General features: G+C 41.0%; 1 protein-coding gene across 1 annotated transcript in view; it reads left to right on the top strand.

Moving 5' to 3' along the window:
• Positions 1-237: 237 nt before the first annotated feature.
• MUC5AC (mucin 5AC, oligomeric mucus/gel-forming) overlaps positions 238-22,074 on the top strand; it is a gene marked incomplete at its 3' end in the record, with an annotated part of 113,041 nt that continues 91,204 nt past the window's right edge. The window contains exons 1-8 of the mRNA XM_030201245.1: positions 238-340; positions 9,707-9,781; positions 10,585-10,656; positions 15,082-15,343; positions 15,614-15,728; positions 16,673-16,763; positions 17,744-17,850; positions 21,843-22,059. Of these exons, the coding sequence (XP_030057105.1) occupies positions 268-340; positions 9,707-9,781; positions 10,585-10,656; positions 15,082-15,343; positions 15,614-15,728; positions 16,673-16,763; positions 17,744-17,850; positions 21,843-22,059 (1,012 nt within the window). The remainder of the gene's footprint in view (positions 341-9,706; positions 9,782-10,584; positions 10,657-15,081; positions 15,344-15,613; positions 15,729-16,672; positions 16,764-17,743; positions 17,851-21,842; positions 22,060-22,074) is intronic.

The following is a 22,074-nucleotide window of genomic DNA, read 5'->3' as shown; positions in this document are numbered from 1 at the left end:
TCAGTAATAAATAGCACCCTTCCCAGATTGCAAATACACTTTGCTGACCCATTCGCCCTCCCAAAACAGGCTGAGCATCCTCTGTTTACCTGTTCACTTGCAGTGGGAAGCTCAATTCCTTCATGCCCCACCTTGCTAAGAGCCTATGTGAAGCAATCTGGGACTGCTGCCAACAGCTTTTCTATAAAAGGCTTGACTAAGGCACAGGTGAACTGTTCCTCTTCAGAAGCCCTTAGTTCGGTACCTTGCGTCCGAACTTTGGATAAAATGGGTACAGGTGGGGGGACACGGATTCACGTATGGATCCTAATAATTGCAGCCACCTTTGTCCAGCAAGAAGGTAGGAACCTAAATATTCCTTTTGCTTTAATAATTCATATCAGCTGAAATAAATCTATTTTAGCAACTAGGTTGACTTTGAACTCTGAATTTCAGAAGCATTTACTGGTGAGGTTATATGGAAGGAAGTTTATTTCCCTCACGAGTCCAATAAATGTTAAGAAGATAGGATCAATACCATTAACTCTTCTGTAAATACAAAAGCCTGGGGCAAACCTAAGATGACTGTGCAAGAATGCTGAATTTAATTAATTTTAAAACAGCCCCATCTGTAAATGTGGGGGGGGGGGGGGGGGTGATATTTTCAGAAGAATGTGCCTGTTTTATTAGATGTTGGCTGGGTCTTGAATTTTGAAAGAGTGATACACAGACTCTTCTGAATTTGGAAGCAGAGTGGAATGTTTGATAAAGGCTGACAAGAGAACCTATTTCCCTGCGCTGTCTTTCATCTGAGGATCTTCCATGTAGCCCTTCTTTCTGCAATAGAAACATCACTCCTGCCTGATTCTCTGTCTTGTATAGTGGATCTGTTGGTGCTGGGAGTTCTCATTCCAAGTCTTTAGGACAATCATGAGAGCAGTGACACATGTACTTTGCAGTAGTTCTAAAAAGCTGGAAAGAAAGAAACTGAAACTAATCTAAAACCAAATATTTCCTAAAGGATTATACTAGTTTTAGAGAGCCAGGTTTAACTAAAACTATTACATTTTTGTTTGATCATCCAACTAGCAGTGGAAACACACAGAACCATTATGTTCCACCTTGATTTTGATTGTTCTTTTTGTTTAATTCCTTTTCCTAATAAGCCATTTCCATGGCTGCAAATTTAAATTGATGGGCTGTGCTTAATCTTGTAAGAATCTCAGATAGAGTAACTTCAAAATTGAGTTTCCAATATCAATTTCAAATTCAGGAAGATCTGTATTTGGTTGCTAGCAAGTTGGATTGCCCTGTCAGGAGATTGGGTACCTCCCAGTGGGCTGCTGATGTAAACAAACAGTATATTGCCTCTGAGTGTTTCCTATTAAAAGAGCAGTGGTTTGGGGTCAGCAATAAATGAACAGTTGAGGTAGGGGCTTGCAGCAATAGCAGCTGTCTGTAGCATCAAGATTAGATTGGGTGGGGGGGGGGGGGGGGAGAGAGAGAGACACTAAATAGAGAGGAGAGGCTGGGGAAAAAGATCCTCTTGCCTGGGCCTTTTTGGTCACAGTCTAACCCTGATTGCTAGCAAATGCTCCGGTACAATCATAAGCATCCAGAATCCCATTTACAAATTATTACTTAAATACATGCATTTATATAACATGAAATAAATACATTATTACAGACTGAAATCAAATAAAAGTTTTGAATATCAAGTAATACCCTATGAAAGCCATAAAATGAATATCTGTGTGCACCAATATCCATGGCAGTTTCTAGAGAAGATCCCCAAATCTGTGTGATTTGATTAGAAAATGTAGTGCCAGCATCAGACTAGTACAAAAACCTGAAAAGGTAATTAAATGGATGTAGCCATTAACAAAACGTGTGCACCTTCAATTCCAAAACGTGTAACTGTCCAATATCATTACTCTAGTACTGCCGAGTTGACAAGAATTATAACCTCTCCAATTTGCTCCAAAAACCACTTGTTATAGCACTGTTCCCTCTGAAGTGCAATTAATGTTAGCTACAGTATACATATTTGCCTTTTTGGAGCACCTATCATTAGAGTTAGGGCATGTGACAGACTTAAGGGAAGATTATGTTTTAGCTCTCCCCACTTATCTATCCCAGATTTCCTTTAAAGTAATTAATGCATAGCTTATTTTCCTGCCGTTTGCAACTTGTTGATTTTTTCATTATATTTTCCAGCCTATAGGGGGCTCTGTATCAACTTTAATTAAATTCTAGTACTAAAACTCATGCTGGAAGCTGTAGAAAATAAACACTAAATTCAGCAGATAAAGCTTTAGAAAGTAAAAGCAAACAGGTTCCCAAGGAATCTGTTTGTACATATTCCCTCGGATTCTATATAGCGCGACTTAAGTTGCACATGCAAATCCGGTCATATTCTGGATTTGCGCATGCAACTTAATTTGTTAAAAAGCCAATCAGCACCAATAATTGCCAATTAACAGGTAATTTTTGTCATTAATTGGCATTAATTAGAATTTACCCGCACAGCTGTCTAAGTGTATTCTATAAAGTGATGCGCTTAAATTCAGTCACATAGTTGAAAAGGAGTGTGGTCATGGGCATGGAATAGGCAGGTCATGGACATTTCTAAAATCTATGCGCGTTGTTATAGAATATACCCGGTCTGCGCCTAATTTAGGTGTCAGCATTTATACCAAGTTTTACTTGGTGTAACTGCCCATGACTAAATTTTGTTGTGCGGACAGGCGCTCAGTGTATTCTATAAACTGTGCAGAAAGTTAGACTTATTCTATAAAGTACATCTAAATTTAGGCATACTTTATAGAATACACCTAGGTGTATTTCACTTTGGCGCCGATTTTTTAGGTGTGATATATAGAATCTAGTCCATTATGATTTTGTGTACAGCCCCAAGAGCTTTATGAGTAGGCAGATGAGCAGTGAACCATATCTAGATTTCACACTATCTACACAACAAACTGACCAGTGTTTTGTTTGTTGGACAAAATATATCAGCTTAACATACATAGACAATATAGGTCTATGTATATTCTTGAATATATATTCAAATATACATTATAACCTATTTACCTATTTATAAACATTTACTCCTGTTTATTTTGGTCTCTGGATGCCAAGCAGCAAGAGCTACTTGGGCTTTGCTGAATAGCAAGTAAGAAAATAATAGTCAATTATTAATAAAACACTCAGCACATAAAAGATGTATAGATTAAGATGTTCAGAAGGTGGAACCATCATACACGCTTCACTAGCAGATGTACTAGCAAATAGCTATTTATCCAAATACCTGTGTGCCTTTTATTCTCCTCCCTGAACCTTCAGCTACAAATACACTCACTTCTGCTACAGGATGCCATGTGTCCAACCCTAAGCATCACTTCTGCAGCATGGTTCCCACTATTTCCTATGGAAGGTAATTGGTCACTTTTAAGACAATCTTTCCCACTCAGGAGAAAAGTAGGAAAATGAATTCCAATAAACCTTGTTCTTTCATCTAATGCACAATACCATCTGAAATATTTTTGCATCCTCCCTAAATTTTAATGGTTGGTTAAACTTTAACATAGGAAAAAAGAGCTAATAATATTTTCCTATTGGTATTGAAGCACCTGCATTTGAAAAATTCTTTTGGCGTACCATTAAGTCTATAATTTCATCTACATATACAGTTACATACTATCTTATCCTAATCTGTATTCCCTCTCTTAGATTTATTCAGTCACACATTACACAATCAAATATGCATCATACACTCTTTCTGTATGATGTAACCCCTCCTTAGAGGCTTATACTCTGCTACTCAAACAGACAGCCCATACCTATGTGACCCTGTAGTCCAAAGACAATATGGTAAGAAAATCAGAAAACAGTATAGGCAAACTGCTCAATCATATTAGCAAACATGACTTACCCATGCTATCTACACATAACATTTCATAGCACTCCTTTGTAAGTCGTATCTAGCATACAAACTTCAGCACGCCTAACACCCATACACACCCATCCTTAACACCTACTAAGAACAATACTTGTAAACATGGAGCCTGAGGGTACACTTTCCTTAGTTAAACAAAGACTAAAAGAAGTTTTATTATCACAAATTGAAATATGAATGCATGTTTGAAAGGGTGACCAAAAGGATAAAGGGGGTGGAACAACTCTTCTATGAGGAAAGGCCAAAGAGGTTAGGGCTTTTCAGCTTGGACAAGGGACAGCTGAGAGGAGATATGATAGAAGTCTATAAAATCCTGATTGGAATAGATAAACTTGAATAAACTGTTCTGTCAAAATATACAAAGACTAGTGGAGATGCCATGAAATTAGTAAATAATACATTTAAAACAAATCAGAAAAAAACATATTTTTTAAATTAAATACATAATTAATGTTTGGAATTTATTGCCAGAGGGTTTGGTAAAACACTCAGCATAGATGTAAAAATGATTTGGATAAATTCCTGGAGGTATCCACAAGCAATTATTAAGGAGACCTGGGGAAACCCATTGCTTACCCCCTAAGGGTGTGCATAAGTGGCATAGCACATAAATGCAAGAAGCGGGGGAAACATATGGGCAGAGCATGGGTGGGCAATGGGTGAGGCTGCCACTTTAGGTGTGCTGATACCTTGCTACACCCCTGGCATTTACAGCACAGGCTTGGCATTACTATAAGTTAAGTTTTGTATTTAAGGTACAGTAAATGCAAAAACTGACATCACTCAAACCCAGTGATTGTTACTGACCTAAAGCTAATCTGTGAGAGAGACAATACATAGATGTTTGCATGGAGATTTTAGACACATGAGTGCAAAAGAACCAGAAGTCCAGATCTCCCTTTGAATTTCTTGTTGAATAACATAAAACAACTGAATGATGATGAATAAATTTAGATATTTGAAAAGGTTCAGAATGTCCCACCCTTCATGAACATTGGGTAATTCTCCATGAGCCTGATTCAGATATGCGCAAATTGGTTGAATTTGTTGGAAAAGACTATTCTCAGCCAATTGGATTCCGCTTTTCCCCCACAGAATAGACTCGGATACTGGCCTAAGTTAACTGGGTACCTATGTGGGCACTGATGCTGAATATTGGCACCCCTGGAGCAAGCTGGCACTAAACAGATACCCCCCAAATTCTAGATATGGTGTCTTAAGTTGTATGCACTAATTTAGCCAAAATGGACAAGTTGTGTGCACAAATTAATTGATTAACAAGTTAATCAGCACTGATAATTGGTGCTTAACAACCAATTAGCAGCAATGGTGTATGCCGGGGGCTTTGGGCCAACAGTAGTTTCAAATTGGCACTCGATAAGCTGACATTGGGCTTACTGCCTCTTTGTAAAAAGGGCCCCTAAGTAACTCCACAAATGGAAATAACTGAACCAGGCTAACCAAACTGAACGGGCCTATAACATCATCTACACAAACATGTCTGTAACCCGCAGTATGACCTATCCACTTAAGATTATTGTAATCCTCCTCAAACCAATATAACCTATAACCCACTCACTTCTAGATAACTGTAAGCCACATTGAACCTACCAATAGGTGGGAAAATGTGGGATACAAATGTAATAAATGAATAAATATCAATGAGATGTGTATTCTTAGCTTTGTTATTTTGTGACTTCCTAGATAATATTCTAGTTCTTCTTTTGTTAACCGCATTCAACTATGTAGGGACATGTGGGATAGAAGACTCAGAATGAATCACTCTTATTGTCTACCCAGGATGTAGCCCTGCTGCCTCGATTTTCTCTCCTCTCATGCCATCCTCGATCCACTTCAATCCGGTTTTCGCCCTCTACACTCAACAGAAACAGCACTCTCTAAAGTCTGTAATGACCTGTTCCTTGCCAAATCCAGAGGCCACTACTCCATCCTCATCCTCCTCGATCTATCCGCTGCTTTTGACACTGTCAACCATGATTTACTTCTTGCCACACTGTCCTCATTTGGGTTCCAGGGCTCTGTCCTCTCCTGGTTCTCCTCCTATCTCTCCCACCGCACCTTCAGAGTTCACTCTCATGGATCCTCATCCACCCCCATCCCGCTATCTGTTGGTGTTCCCCAGGGATCTGTCTTTGGACCCCTTCTCTTCTCAATCTACACCTCTTCCCTGGGCTCCCTGATCTCATCTCATCTCATGGTTTCCAGTATCATCTCTATGCTGATGACACCCAGCTGTATCTCTCCACACCAGACATCACCGCGGACACCCAGGCAAAGGTATCAGCCTGCTTATCCGACATTGCTGCCTGGATGTCCAACCGCCACCTGAAACTGAACATGTTCAAGACCGAGCTCATCGTCTTTCCACCAAAACCCACTTCTCCTCTTCCTCCACTTTCTATCTCAGTTGATAACTACCTCATCCTCCCCGTCTCATCTGCCCGCAACCTCGGACTCCTCCCTTTCCTTCTCTGCGCATATCCAGCAGATAGCCAAGACCTGTCGCTTCTTCCTCTTTAACATCAGCAAAATTCGCCCTTTCGTCTCTGAACACACCACTCGTACTCTCGTCCACGCTCTCATTACCTCTCACCTTGACTACTGCAACTTACTCCTCACACTTAGCCACCTATCCCCCCTTCAATCTGTTCAGAACTCTGCTGCACGTCTTATATTCCGCTAGAACTGATATACTCATATCACCCCTCTCCTCAGGTCACTTCACTGGCTTCCAATCAGATACCGCATTCAGGTCAAGCTTCTCCTTACCTACAAATGCACTCAGTCTGCTGCCCCTCACTACCTCTCTACCCTCATCTCCCCATACGTTCCCGCCCAAAACCTCCGTTCACAGGACAAATCCCTCCTCTCATTACCCTTCTCCACCACCGCCAACTCCAGGCTCCGCTCATTCTGCCTTGCCTCACCCTATGCTTGGAACAGCCTTCCCGAGCCCTTACGCCAAGCCCCCTCCCTGCCCATCTTCAAGTCTTTGCTTAAAGCCCACCTCTTCAATGCTGCGTTCGGCACCTAACTCTTACCTTTCAGGAAATCCAGACTGCCCCAATTTGACTGCCCCTATCAGACTGACTGTTCACGTGTCCTTTAGATTGTAAGCTCTTTGAGCAGGTACTGTCCTTCTATGTTAAATTGTACAGCGCTGCGTAACCGTAGTAGCGCTTTAGAAATGTTAAGTAGTAGTAGTAGTAGTAGTGATGTGGACAAATTGTGGCCACGGTGGACATCTTTGATAATAAAATGACTTTTTAAAATCATAATTATTTTTGTATGTTGTCTGTTGCTTGTTGATCATAATAGCCTCTCCTGTTTTGCTGTCCACTAACCACATAGTAGGAGATTCTATATATGACGCCTAAAAAATCAGTTCTGAAATCGGTGCTGACTAAGTTTATTCTATAATCAGCACCTAGATTTAGGCGCTGATTATATAGAATAAGGTTAGTTGATATTTCAGCCCTGGTATCTGCGCACATCCATTTACGCCAACAAAAACCTGGTGTAAATCTCAGTGCGTAGACTTAGGTGCACTGGCCCATATTCTATAACTAGGTGCCTAAATTTTAGAATGCCCATGAAACACCCATTTCCCCACCCAGAACCATGCCCCTTTATGCCTCCGCATGTTAGAAGTTCGCTGCACATCGTTATAGAATACGCTTTATTGAGCTGTGCGCCTAAATTCTAATCAGTGCAAATTATTGCTAGTTGTTACTTGTTAAGTGATGTTATCAGCGCTCATTAGCTTGTTAAGCCAATTAAGCCAATTAAGTTACGCACGGTGTTATAGAATCCACTCTAATTTTGGTGCCTAAATCTAAGCACACTATATAGAATCCAGGGGAATAGTGCTACTGAACAGTCTGCCTGAATTTTCAGTAGCACTATCTGGTTATGTGTCATTAAATATCTTGGTTGGTTCTGTCTGCCAAGAGTTATCCGGGGACGAGCCACTTCTACCTAGATAATTCCCTTTGAAGACTGACCCAAGAGATGATGATTGTGTAGATAGTTTATTTCAATTTATTTTTAAACACAAGACTTTAGTGTATGCAACTAGCCTTTGCTGATATTCTCTGCATCTCCTTTGATTTACTATATGTTTCAGCCATTGTTTCACTAGGAGAGTAAATTCTGACAGCATCAAACAGTTTTAAGTTATTTCAAACCAAGGAATAGCTCCACAGGAAAGACTTTTATAAATTATTATAATTCCTATGTAGAAAATTCACAAACCTACAGTGAAATTCTTGGAGAAGAGCCCACTGCTAGAATCTGGAAAATGTTCACAAACAGATTTCACAGCTTGTGTTTCATTAATGAAGTTTTTGCAGAGAAAAAAAAAGCTGAATCAATGTGCATTGCCCAAATCTTATTGTACTGTGCTTTGTAAGCCAGAAATGCAAACAGAATCCAAATGGTAGACTACATTAGTAAATGCAAAGGGATTACACAGAAAGGGACCACAGTTTTCTGATCTCAGCTGCATGTTCTCAGACACGGCAGTCGTGCATTGTGTTCATGTTATCCCTCTGTATTGTTCTCTTTTCAGGATTTGCACCTCTGAGATCCATTTTATCTCACCTGAGGGGCCGATAGTCAGCACTTCTTCATCAGCATTTTTTTAAAACGCTGTGGTTAGAATAAAACCGGTTATTCAGTTCCGGTATCCAGATACCGGCTGACACTGAATATTCAGAATCAGCACCAAATAAGGGAACAATCCAGTTAGTGGCAATATTCAGACCACTAGGCAGAAGGGTAACCAAGTGAAGGTAGTTACTCTCCAGTTAGTGGTCTGAACATTGTTGCTAACTGGATTTAGCAGCAACTTTCAGGGGCCCTTTTACAAAGGTGCGTAATGGCCTATGTGCGTGCGGCGAGCGTAAAATTGGAATTACCACCCAGCTAGCGTGTGCGCCTGGTGGTAATTCTGAGTTTGGCACATGCTGAAAACACGCGGTAGAAAATAATTTTCTATTTTCTTTTTATGGACTGAGAGCTTAACGCCATTCATTGACTTAGCGGTAAGGGCTCATGCGTTACCCACACAGTAACCATCCAGTGCATGCCAACTGCCAATTACCACCAGAAACGCCCCCGTGATAGAAAATGATTTTCCATTTTCTACCGCGGGAGCGTTCCCGGCGGTAATCGGCAGTTGGCGTGCACTGGATGGTTACTGTGTGGATAACGCGTGAGCCCTTACCGCTAAGTCAATGAATGGCATTAAGGGTTCAGTCCATAAATAGATGCACGCTGGTTTTCATTTTGCTGCACGTCCATTTCCATGCCCCCCAAAAAACCTTTTTTGTAGATGCACTGGAGATATAGTCCGGTGCGCATCCAATACATGCACCCACACTACCAAAGCCCACTTTTTGGCGCACCTTTATAAAAGGGATCCTCAGACAGCTAACCAGGTAGTTAACTGGATAAAGCTAAGACAGTCATTTTGCTGTCCTCACTCTGTCCAGTTAGTCATCTGGTTAGTGGTCCAAATATTGCCACTACCCAGATATTCTTTGGCTCCGCCTAAGCTTCACCCATGGACCACTCGGCACTGTCCGGATAATACTGAGGCAGTAAGAAAGAGTGCCCCTGAATATTCTGCTGGCTGCCACTTATCTCGTTAGCTTCACCTGCTAACCACAGAAGTGCCTATAAATATTGACTGTTAAGAATCTGCTGTCATCCGCATTTACCAAATTCCCATTCACCTCTTCACAGCCCAAGCACAATATGACTATGAGACAGAAGAGGTCATTGACTATGATGTTGATCAGACTGTTCAGCAGCAACAAGGTGAGAATCACTTGTGGATTCATTTTATACAAGATATGGTACTTGGAAATATGGAAGAGGAAGAGCATGCATGTGTTTTATAACACCTATGGTATATTTCTGCAAATCTTGAAATATTTCCATCTAGAATATAAATTGATTTTATCTCAGTTCAAGGTGGAATGCCACAAAGAAATGCCACAATCCTGAAATAGCAAGCAATTTATATGCATATACAGAATAAAGCCACTGCCATATATGTCATTCTGAAATCTGCTTCCTACAAAGTCTTATCAAAGGCCAGCAGAAAACTGTGGCACCACCCTAACTAAATATAGGAAATGCGATATTGATATCGGGAGTATGCCGTGTCCTTTGACCTTCAGGTCTCCCTGACAAATAGGAGATATATTTGTGGTTAGTTGATGCCCTGCAACCAAAAAACAATTTTGGAAGCACAGAGGGAAAATGGTTTAGGAAGTCATATCTGGAAAAGGGAGTCACAATTCTTTACATAGAATGCTGATGTGAATACAGGTAAATGGAAATATTTTTATTGATGCTATACATTGCATTATTTAACTATCCTGTTCTTGTATATAATGAAAGAGAAAATATAGATAATTTTAATAAAACATAGCAAGATGCAGTATAAAAGTCTGAAATTATATTTCTGCCTCTGCTTCTTTTGCTGCATCCTAGTGTTTTCACCTACCATTAGCAGCTTCTGTTTGACAAGGTTCTTCTTTTCTGGCTCCAGGAAAGCATGGACAGTTCTTGAACACTTTGATCCAGTTTTGATCTTCTTTTTGTGTTTTCCTCAGTTCTTGCCACAGTTGGACCATCTCAGAAAGTGACGATCATCCCAGGATTACACACCACGCCTATAGTAAAGTGTGAGTTATGCATGTGCCCTGGTGAAGTATAGGAAGGGAAAGATGAATGATGGATTCATAGATAGATGGGTAGAGCAGAAACTGGATAAACAGTTAAATGGAAGGATGATGAGACAGATGAGTATATAGAGGTCATAAATGGGTTGATACAATAATAAAAACTGATGTAGGATAGCATAGATGAATCAGCAGATAAAGTGAAGCTGGAGAATATGATTTTGGGAGAAAGAGAAGCAAGGAAGAGCTGCAGGAGCAATTCAAGAAAGCAGAGCCAAGCAGACCAACCAGTGGCTGAACAGTTCAATAATGTTTATTAAAAAGCAACCTTTGATAAAATAGTGTACTTTTATTGTCCTGCCATACAGACAACATGTTTTAGCAGCTGCCTGACTGTGTCAGGGACATGTTATATCCTTACCATAGGGACATGTGACACACCTTACAATAGATACCACAAAAAAAGGGGACAAAATATCCAAATTGTGATACCACACTGCAAAAAAATAGTGGATTGGATCGTGAATTTTCATAAAAATTATTCTATATATTTTATTAAATATTGATACACAAATACGTGTCTAATAATTTGAGGGAGAAAAAAAAGCCTCAGCGGGTCAAATCGCACTGTGTTCACAACTTTGTAACCAGACAGTGCTATCGTTACTGACCCTCATTGTAATCATTGGTCAAAAAAACCTTGCAAATTAATCAAGTTGCATCACATTTTCAAACTGTGAATAATCCTAAATACAATTCAGAGACACTTTTGTGAATTTATCATTACATGTCTGTTTACTAAGTTCTTTCAAGAACAAGTTTTGCACAGCACTTTTCATTGTAAACTCATACATTGAACTCTCTTATACAAGTTCTTTCTAGTGCTTTGTCATTACCAAACCATGCACTGTCTTTTCTTGTAAATAAGTTTTATTTAAGCAAAATAACTGAATGAACGGCACTTATCTTTTAACTAAATCCCAACGGGGAACCTTTGTTTCGCCAATAGCTTCTTCAGGGGATGAGACAGTGCTGTCTAGCAAAATCACTGTAAACTGCAAATTGTTACAGAAGTGCATAGTTAAGGTTCAGCACAGTGGGATTTAGTTGTGAACACAGTGCGATTTGACCCACTGAGGTCTTTTTCCTCCCTCAAATTATTAGACACAGATTTGTGTTTCAATATTTAATATAAATTATAGAACAATTTTTGTGAAGGCTCAGTATCAAATCTACTATTTTTTATTGATTTTTTTTGTGCAGTGTGGTGTCACACCTTACAATAGGACATTCAAAATATAAAGGTTGCTCATACTGGGCTCCACAGGCCAGTGTGAAAAGCTTGTATAAACACTCATTTTAATAAACTTTATTGAATCGTTTAGCCACTGGTTGGTCTGCTAGGCTGCTTCTTCTGCATTCTTGAGTATGATTTTAGGCTCAGATGAAAGGAAACAAAACAGAAAGGTAGAAATATTGAGAATGGATAGATAATTGAACAGACTTATGGATAAATACATTGGTGATATTAAGATGGATGGCCGTACTGAAATCTATATTCAATGAAGTTTTCCATGTGGATAGCAATTCTATTAAGGGTGCGTATATTTAGGCAGCTATGGGCCTTTTAATAAAGAGTTGGCGCGCAGCAACAGGCTTGCCACTTGCCAATCCAGAACTGCCGTCCCACCCCAGCGCGTGCCATTTCTGGCGCTACAAAAATATTTTGGATTTTTGTAGCGTCAGAACTTAACTGGTGGAATTGGGCAGTGCTGCTTGCTGCCTGATTACCACAGGGTTACTGCAGGAGCCCTTACCACCACCTCAATGGTTGGCGGTAAGGACTACCCGCTGAAATGGCCGCACGGTAAGTGGTTCACTTACCACATGGCACCTAAATGGAAGTCCCCAGTTATGTTTATGTTTATTTAAAACTTGATATATCACCTTTTCTTAGAAAAGGTCAAAGCAGTTTGCAAATAAATTTTTTTTAAAGACTAAAATTAGAAAAGAACTCCATGAACTAATAGGAAAGCAAACAATCAAACCAATGAAAGGAAAGAATAAGGCACAATAGATATCACAAACAAAATGGATAATATAAACCATGAAACCATAAAAACAGTGTAAACAGTGGCATTTCCGAAATGCACCAACAGGATCAACTCTACATTTTCAAGATATAGCAGAAACCAATAGAAACAAATAAATGTGTCTTAAGAGAGACCTTATATCTGATAAAAGACAGTTCTGCTCTAATACTGGGTGGTACCTTATTCCAAAGAGTCAGAGCCAGAAAAAAGAATTACCCCCTTAGAGGTCACCTATTTGGAGCCTGTTCTATGTTTTAAAAAAGGCTTCTACTTACTTTTATAGAATACTAGCGTAACCAGGTATATATTTTAGGTATGTGAACACTTACACCAGCCCAGAGCAGTAGAAATGCTCATTCCTAGATTGTCAAATACACATGTAAATTATAGTAATGAGTGTAACTGTGCTTCACCCATGCTCTACCCAGTGTGCATGCTCGTTAATTGCTGCTGTGTATGCCTTTTTCACATTTAGAGAATAGGTCATAGCCAGACTATTGGCATTTAGGTACAGAGAAGGGTGATGAAAATGATAAATGGGACGACTTCTCTATGAGGAAAGGCTAAAGCAGCTAGGGCTCTCCAGCTTGGAGAAAAGACGGCTGATGGGAGATATGATAGAGGTCTATAAAATAATGAGTGGAGTGGAACGGGTAGACGTGAATTGCTTGTTTACTCTTTCCAAAAACACTAGGACTAGGGAGCATGCAATGAAGCTGCAAAGTAGTAAATGTAAAATGAATCGGAGAAAATATTTCTTCACTCAACTTGTAATTAATCTCTGAAATTCATTGCCAGAGAATGTGGCACTCCTGCAATGTACACACAACTTTATTGGCTAACAAGCCATTAATGAGCAATAATTGGATGCTAACAACCAAGTATTGATGTTAATTGGTACCACATAGGATTTGCATGCGTATCTGGCTGTACTCTGTTCTATAAGACTGGGTGCCTAAATCCCATGGAGGGGCATAATCGAACAGAAACGCCTATCTCCATGGGCGTTTATCTCCGAGAACGGGTCCGTGAAGGGGCGGAGTGAACCGTATGTTCCAAAAAAAATAGACGCCCATGTTTTATTCGCCAAGGTGTGAGCTGGGCGTTTTTGCTTTTCACCGATAATGGAAAATGAAATCGCCCAGCTCAAAAACGAATAACTCCAAGGCATTTGTTCGTGGGAGGGGCCAAGATTCATAGTGCACTGGTCCCCCTCACATGCCAGGACACCAACCGGGCACCCTAGGGGGCACTTTTACAAAAACAAAAAAAAAGGTCAAAGAGCTCCCAGGTGCATAGCACCCTTCCCTTGGGTGTTGAGCCCCCCAAATCCCCCTCAAAACCCACTGTCCACAAGTCTACACCATTACTATAGCCCTAAGAGGTGAAGGGGGGCACCTACATGTGGGTACAGTGGGTTTGGGGGGGTTGGACAACTAAGCATTAAGCAGCACAATTGTAACAGGTAGGGGGGGGATGGGCCTGGGTCCACCTGCCTGACGTCCACTGCACCCCCTAACAACTGCTCCAGGGACCTGCATACTGCTGCTTGGGAGGAGGGTATGACATTTGAGGGTGAAAGTAAAAAGTTGTGAAACATCATTTTTTTGTGGTGGGAGGGGGTTAGTGACCACTGGGGGAGTCAGGGGAGGTCATCCCCGACTCCTTCTGGGGGTCATCTGGTCATTTAGGGCACTTTTGGGGGCCTTATTCGTGAAAAAACAGGGTCCAGGAAAAGTGCCCTAAATTCTAGCTACAAACGCATCCATTATCGGCGAAAGGCGCCCATCTCTGTTCGGGTGATAACCACGCCCCAGTTCCGCCTTCACCACGCCTCCGACACGCCCCCGTCAACTTTGTCCGCATCCGCGACGGAGTGCAGTTGAAAGCGTCCAAAGTTCGGCTTTCGATTATACCGCTTTATTTGTTTTTGTGAGAAAAACGCCCATCTCCCGATTTAGGTCGGAACTTGGGCGTTTTTCTCGTTCGATTATAAGCAGGATAGTGTGCAATCCAAAAGGGGGTGTGGCCATGAGAAGGGCATGGGCAGATCTTGGGCATTCCAAAATGTTGCATGCAGTGTTATAGAATAATGAGTCTCCCTGCCCAACTTGGCCGCCGGGACTAAAACCAGGTTTCAATAGACGTAAGTCTGGTTCCCAGAGCCAGGTGTGAGAATTGGTGCTAATTGTTCTATTAAGGCGAACGTCCTTTATGGAACAATTCTTAGTGCTGATCTTTTCCAGTGCCCATTTTGAATGCCATGTATAGCATTTCCCCCCTTTGTGAACAAATCAATCTAAATGGATGCTGACCATGTACGTTGAACCCACAGCTATCACAACTGCTCACAATGGCAAAGTTTGCAGCACTTGGGGTAATTTCCACTTCAAGACCTTTGATGGGGATGTTTATCACTTCCCGGGAACCTGCAACTATATCTTTTCTTCCCACTGCAAGAGCAATTATGAGGACTTCAATATCCAGATCAGGCGTTCTGTGGTGAACAATGTAGTTACCATCAGCTACATCACCATGAAAATTGATGGGGTTGCTATTGAAATTAAAACCAACTCTATCATGATCAATGGAGTCCCGTAAGTTTCTGCACATTGTCAACTTATCTTTTAAAAGATGGTACAGTACACTTTTCTGTCTGTTTACTGAATATGCAATATACTCATATTTCCTTTGTTCTTCCACTAAAATGACAAATGCCATTCCATCCTTTTCCACACTAGAATAAAATAATAACTTTATGGCGAGTATTTTTAAAAGGTGTATATCTTTTTTATCTTCCACTTCTAACCTCTCAGTTTCTTTAATAGATTGTTTTACTGCCACTATGATAAGTCTTTTTCTTTCAGGGTTCAGTTGCCATATAGCAAGTCTGGAATTCAGATCAAGAGGAATGGCGTGTATTTGAGAGTGACTGCTAAGCTGGGCTTGACTTTCATGTGGAATGAAGAGGACAATATCCTGGTAAATAAAATCTTTTCAGATAAAGTGAAAAGGGATGTTTAGGCAAAAAAAAAATGTTTCACTTAGTTTCTTGTTTTGTTTGCACTTTTTTTTAATTTTGTTTTGTTTTTTAATGTCATTTTGGTGTACAGTACTTTCATTATGTTGCTGACTGCCCAAACCCTGACTACCCTGATCACATTCCCAACCCCCCATTTTGATCATAACCCTGATCATTACCCAATTCAAACCTGACCCCCTCCGATCCCTCAAAATGTCAGCATTATCTGCCCCTTGCCCCAGGTATCAGTAAACCCCATCCCTACAGAAGAGGCAGCTGATCCCCACTCTCTGATTCCAGCCCTTGCTCTTACCAGGGTCCCTGATGCTCCAGTGGGAGCAGGAACAATCCTCAGTTCTTTCTGCTGATTGCTGTACCAATTTCAATATGGCATCCTTGACGCCTAGTGGTAATTTTGTGGTATTACCGCTGAGGTCTAGCTGCCAAATAAGGGCATTTAGCCTTTACCTGACAGCTTGACTGAGATTACCATATAGGGTCAAGGGCACCATTTTGAACTGGTTGCAGCAGTGAGCAGGAAAAATTGGGGATTGTTTCTGGTCCTAATGGAGCACCCGAGACCCTGGAAATTGCAAGGGATGTAATCAGGGGGTGGGGGGAGGATTAGCTGCCTCTTCTGTGTGTGTATGTATATGTGTGTTCAGGGGTGGGGCGGGCTGATGTTGACACCCGGGAAAAGGGATGATTCTGACACTTGAGGGAGATGAGAGGAGGTATGAGTTGGATGAGGTAATGATCATTTTCTGACTTTACTCCTGAGTCTACCATATTGTAGAAAGAGAGTATTTCAAAACAGAAAGAAAAACAATGGAGCTACCATACTTTCATATTAATTGGAATAGAATGTGGAAATGGATTTTCTTTTCCTCTCTTCTCAATTCAGCTGGAGCTGGATGACAAATATGCCAACCAGACGTGTGGGCTTTGTGGAGACTACAATCAAATTTCCATTCAGAACGAGTTCATTTCCAATAGTAAGTAGTTGCAGTGATTAGAATCTAAGCAAAGAGTCAATACTCAAAGGGGTCCTTTTACTAAAGCTTAGCATGTACTAATGGAAATTAGTGCGTGCGTTAAGTACCACGTAGCCCATTGGTATATAATAGGATGTGTAACATGCGCTAAGCTTGAGAAAAAGGGCTCCAAAGTGGTTTAACTGGGCAGGGGAGGCTCCTGCCAGTTAAATCTCGCTGATCGGCCCAGGAGCCAATAATCAGCTCTGACTGCTGCGACACTCTCCGGTTAGTGCCAGGGTGTCTGGCAGCAGAGTGAGCAAGGAGCTGGGAGTTATATAGGTGCTAGTGATATTCAATGCCAGTGCCCACATAGCAAACTGGGCATGTTGGACCACATAGAAAACAGTCCTAACTAACTCTGTGGGCATGACACTGAAATACAAGCAGTAGTTGGACAGCTTCTGAGCACTGCCAAAGATCTGGGTATTCCGGGCTGATGCCCTGATAGTGCCGAGTACTAAATATATGGGTCTAATTTAGCTGGCAGTGGTCAGCATTTAAAGAAATACTAACCACTGCTGGCTGAATATCAACCAGTAGATATTTAACTGAACTGTGCTGTAACATTTAGATCATGTATAATTTGACATCATTTATTACTTATTTAAAACCGCTTAATTGCAAATAATATCACTCGGGTCTAAGAAATGGATGAATATAGCTTTCTGCAGGCATGTGGCTTATGTCTGAAAGAAGAATCAAAATAATCTCTTTGAATGCTCTCCTTTTTTTATTCTTTTATGAATTCATACTTCAAATTTGTTGCAAGCTATTCATTTTACTCCGTGCCATAGCAATGTTCACATTGCAAAATGTTGGTGATATTATATCTAACTGTAACATTGAGGGTTAATTTCCCCTGCCAAAGCAAGGATCTGTATTTTGTTAAGGACAAAACAACAACGCCATACGAAAACTTACTCATTTATTTTCTGTAGATGTTAAACTGACAGCACTGCAGTTTGGGAGCTTACAAAAGTTGGATGGGCCCACAGAGGAGTGTGAAGATCCTGTACCTACAACTCAGCGAAACTGCATGGATTTTGTAAGCAGCATTTTTATGTAGGAGCGATGTGATGTGGTAGCCTAGCCGTGTTAGTCCACTTTTTCTATGTTTTATTTTGTTTCTATTGATTACTTTTATAGAGGAGCCAATCCACTACAATTTTGCTACCTATGCAAATGAACTGGGTAGCAAAATTTCATATCAAGATAGACATGAGGGAGGCCACTGCTTGCCCTGGGTTTGGTAACATGAATCTTGGTTCTCTTTGGGATTCCGGAATCTTGCTACTCTGGGATTCTATATGGAATCTTGTTACTCTTTAGGATTCCAGAATCTTGCTATTCTTTGGGGATCTTCATGGAATGTTGCTACTAATTGGATTTCTGCCAGGTACTTGTACCTGGATTGGCCACTATTGGAAACAGGATATTGGGCTAGATGGACCATTGGTCTGACCCAATATGACTATTCTTATGTTCTTAAGTTCTATACTCCTAGAAGACAATTTTATAACAGAGTACGTAGGTTAATAAGGAAAGAAGGTGCTAATTTTAAGCCTATAAAGACACAGAGGAGCCCATGAGGCTCATTTTCAAAGCATGTAGCTTTACAAAGTTCTATAGGTTACTCATGTAACGTTGTACGTTTAAGTGCTTTGAAAACACACCTCCATATAACTTTGGAAATCTAAGTGCTTTGAAAATGAAAACCCATTTGTCTTTATAAAATACTAGCCCAAATCCTGCAGAACTGGGGGCAATTCTATAGCAGGCACCAAACATTAGATGCCAACATGCAGTGTGCTAAATGGTAATACTATAACAGCATCTGGGCACCCAAATTCCATTATAGAATAGTAGCGTAAGTCAAAATTTATGCACTAATGGCTAGGCGTATCCACTTACCCCATAAATGTGCATACCTAAATGTGGCACCGTAAGCTACATGCATAAATGTGAAACCCAGCTAGGCAGTGCACAAGCCCCACCCACACATATGCCCCCTTGCATTTATGAGCTAGGCAAGTTGGGTACCTAAACTGTAGAGTACTGCTGAGTGTGTGGCTAGCACTGGCACAAGTAATTATGACAGTCAAACATGTAAGTGCAAGTATTGTAGAACTCGTGCAATTAGCCACCTGTTATGGAATGAGGGGTATTGTGCCTAGGTTGAAGGCATGGACATTTTCCCGCTCATTCTATAAAAGTCAACAAGAATTGTGTGCACAATTTAATTGAATAGCGAGCCAATTAGTGCCAATAATTGTCTACTTAACAAGCAATTATTGACGCTAATTGAAATCAATTAACACGTATGTGTGTAAATTTAGATGCGTGATCTATACGTAAATTTTACGCATGTCCTCAAAAAGGGAGTGCGGAAATGGGAAGGTCATGGGCGTTTCAGGATGGAGCGTGGGCGTAGATTCCAGTAATGCACGCAATTATAAAAAAAAAAAGGGGTTCCATGCATAAATTTAGGCACAGACATTTGTGCCATATTTATATTGGTACAAATGGGCATGCCTAAATTTACACATGACCCCTGTGCTTAAGTGCTATTCTATAAATCACGCCTAACTTTAGGCATTGCTTGTAATATAGCACTTAAGCTTTTTTTTTTCAGAGCCAGTTTTTTAGGTGTGATTTATAAAATTCACCCCGAGAGCATGTATTATATAAAATATGCATGTAAACTGTGACTCCACCCATGCTTTGCCCTAGCTTCTCACTTGAGCATGCCTACTGTAGAAGTATCTGCCAGCTTGCAATGCAAGTACTTCAAGGGTTAATCTAATTTTATAACAGCCCATTTACCTGCCTATAACAGTAGTTTGGGAACAAAAATGGTTTATAAAAGTACCCTGCATGAGGGTGAGTTCATAAGAAAAGTAGGCACCTACTTTTAAAAAATGAAATTCTAGGATAAATGTAGAGGCTAACTGAATTCCAGTTTCTATTTCACTTTGGTGCTGAAACTGGCACAAAATTCTTATTCAGCCATGTTTCATTTTCAGCCCAAAATGCTAATGTATTTTTGGCTGATACTGAACTTCTCCCTGACCAAAACCACCACACACAGCCTCCCTCCCCTTTCTGCCTCTGCTACAATACAACCTCCCTTTCCCCTCCTGGACCTATCCATCAGCCAGCCTCCCCCAGGCCTATCTTAGGTGCACTAGTGGTTTAGTGGCCTAACTGGGGCAGGAGCGATTCACAGTCACGTCTGCTTCTGCCATCTCTGCCACCAAAATGACTGCTGAGACCTTCAGCGGAAGTCTCGCAAGACTCACAAGACTCCCATTGGAGGTTGCAGCAGCCATTTTGTGATTGGAGCCGGCACAGGCAGAAGCAACTGGTTTCAGCAGATCTCTAGGTAAGTGTCAGGCACGGACAATTACAACAGTTCCAGGGCTGATGTAAATATTTGTCATGTATGCACATAGTAACATAGTAGATGACGGCAGAAAAAGACCTGCACGGTCCATCCAGTCTGCCCAACAAGATAAACTCATATGTGCTACTTTTTGTGTATACCTTACCTTAATTTGTATCTGTCATTTTCAGGGCACAGACCGTATAAGTCTGCCCAGCACTATCCCTGCCTCCCAACCACCGGCTATGGCACAGACCGTATATGTCTGCCCAGCACTATCCCCGCCTCCCACCACTGGCTCTGCCACCCAATCTCAGCTAAATTATAGTATTTTGCAATCTATTCATGTATTAGTGTGCTTCACCTATGCTCTCCCCCAAACTCCACTGCTGTGCACCCTCAATGGTATCATGTCATGGCACATGCTTTTCAGCTAGTTGGTATTATAAGGGTCATTTATATGCACATATTTTCCTGGTTTAAGTATGTGCCCCCTTAAAGAATTCCCTTCTAGGGTAAAGTGGTGTGGTAGCATTGATAGTCCACTTTTAAATGTAATACATAGAAATAAAACAAAATATAGAAAAGAAAATAAGATGATACCTTTTTATTGGACTAACTTTATACATTTTTTGATTAGCTTTTGAAGATCACATGTCTTCAGATCCTTATTCAATTATCTTGTATGGGGTAATTGTATAAGAAGCATACTACATTTAGGTGGCAAGAATATGCACAAATGCTGATACTCTAGTGATTAATGTGTGCCCAGTGGTGTATTTAAACTAGGTGTGTCAGTGGCATATGCACCCCCTATCAGACCTGGCTCCCCCCACCTTAAAATCCTCTCAGCTTTAGTCTTCATCTGGGCAGCGACAGCAGCACTCATAGGCTGCCTGTGACCTGCTCTGGAACTTCCTCCCTGAACCATCCCGTCCTTCTCAGAACAGGAAATTGCATCAGAAGGGGGCAGGACGATTCAGAGAGGAAGTCCTGGAGCAGACCGCAGGCAACCTATGAGTGCTGCTGTCGCTGCCCGGGTGAAGACTAAAGCCAACAGGATTTTAAGATACGGGTGAGGTGGTGGCAGCACGGGGGGTGGCACAGGGGGGCGATGGGAGATGAACTCTCTGTAAAATGTTCCTGGCTACACTACTATGTGTGTCTGTTGACACATATGTGCATAACTGATTAGCCTATTAGCTAAATGCTATTCTGTAAACATGTGTGTAAGTGGCATAGTGCATAGTTTATAGGTGAGCATTCAGGCAGGTGGAGTTTGGGTAGAGTGTGGGTAAACTGCACAGTAATGCATGGACTAGAGAACACTACGATCTGCAAGCCCACATTCCTGATCTAAGTGTGGACATTTACACCAGCTCAATGACTAGAATATGGGCGCCTTCTTGGCATCTTATGCTGCAGTTCTAGAAAGAAAAGCAGGCACCTAGTGGATGCATTGTATGCTCACTTTCCTGTTTTAGATAAATGTAATCATGGAAGACTGTAGGGAGGAGTTGGTGGGGGTATAGCACAGTAAAACCACAAAAGATGATGTAGAAATGAAATTGTTGTCTAAACAAGAAACAAATTGAGAATTCAGCTTTCCAACTAGCAGATGTGAATTAACCCAGGTCCTCTCTTCATTCTGATAGGAAAACATCTGTCAGACAGTGTTGACTGGTACGGCTTTTCAGAGCTGTAATGCACTAGTTGGGATTGGCCCCTATGTGGAGGCTTGTGTCCAGGACTTATGTCGCTGTAATACTACCACTAACACTTTCTGCATGTGTAACACCTTTGCTGAATACTCCCGTCAGTGCGCTCATGCTGGTGGCTCTCCTCAGACCTGGAGAAGTTCAGATTTTTGCTGTAAGTATGTTTTGA

This window comes from Microcaecilia unicolor, chromosome 4, assembly GCF_901765095.1.
Source record: "Microcaecilia unicolor chromosome 4, aMicUni1.1, whole genome shotgun sequence".
NCBI classification, from domain to species: Eukaryota; Metazoa; Chordata; class Amphibia; order Gymnophiona; family Siphonopidae; genus Microcaecilia; species Microcaecilia unicolor.
This window is presented reverse-complemented; position numbering and strand designations above follow the sequence as displayed.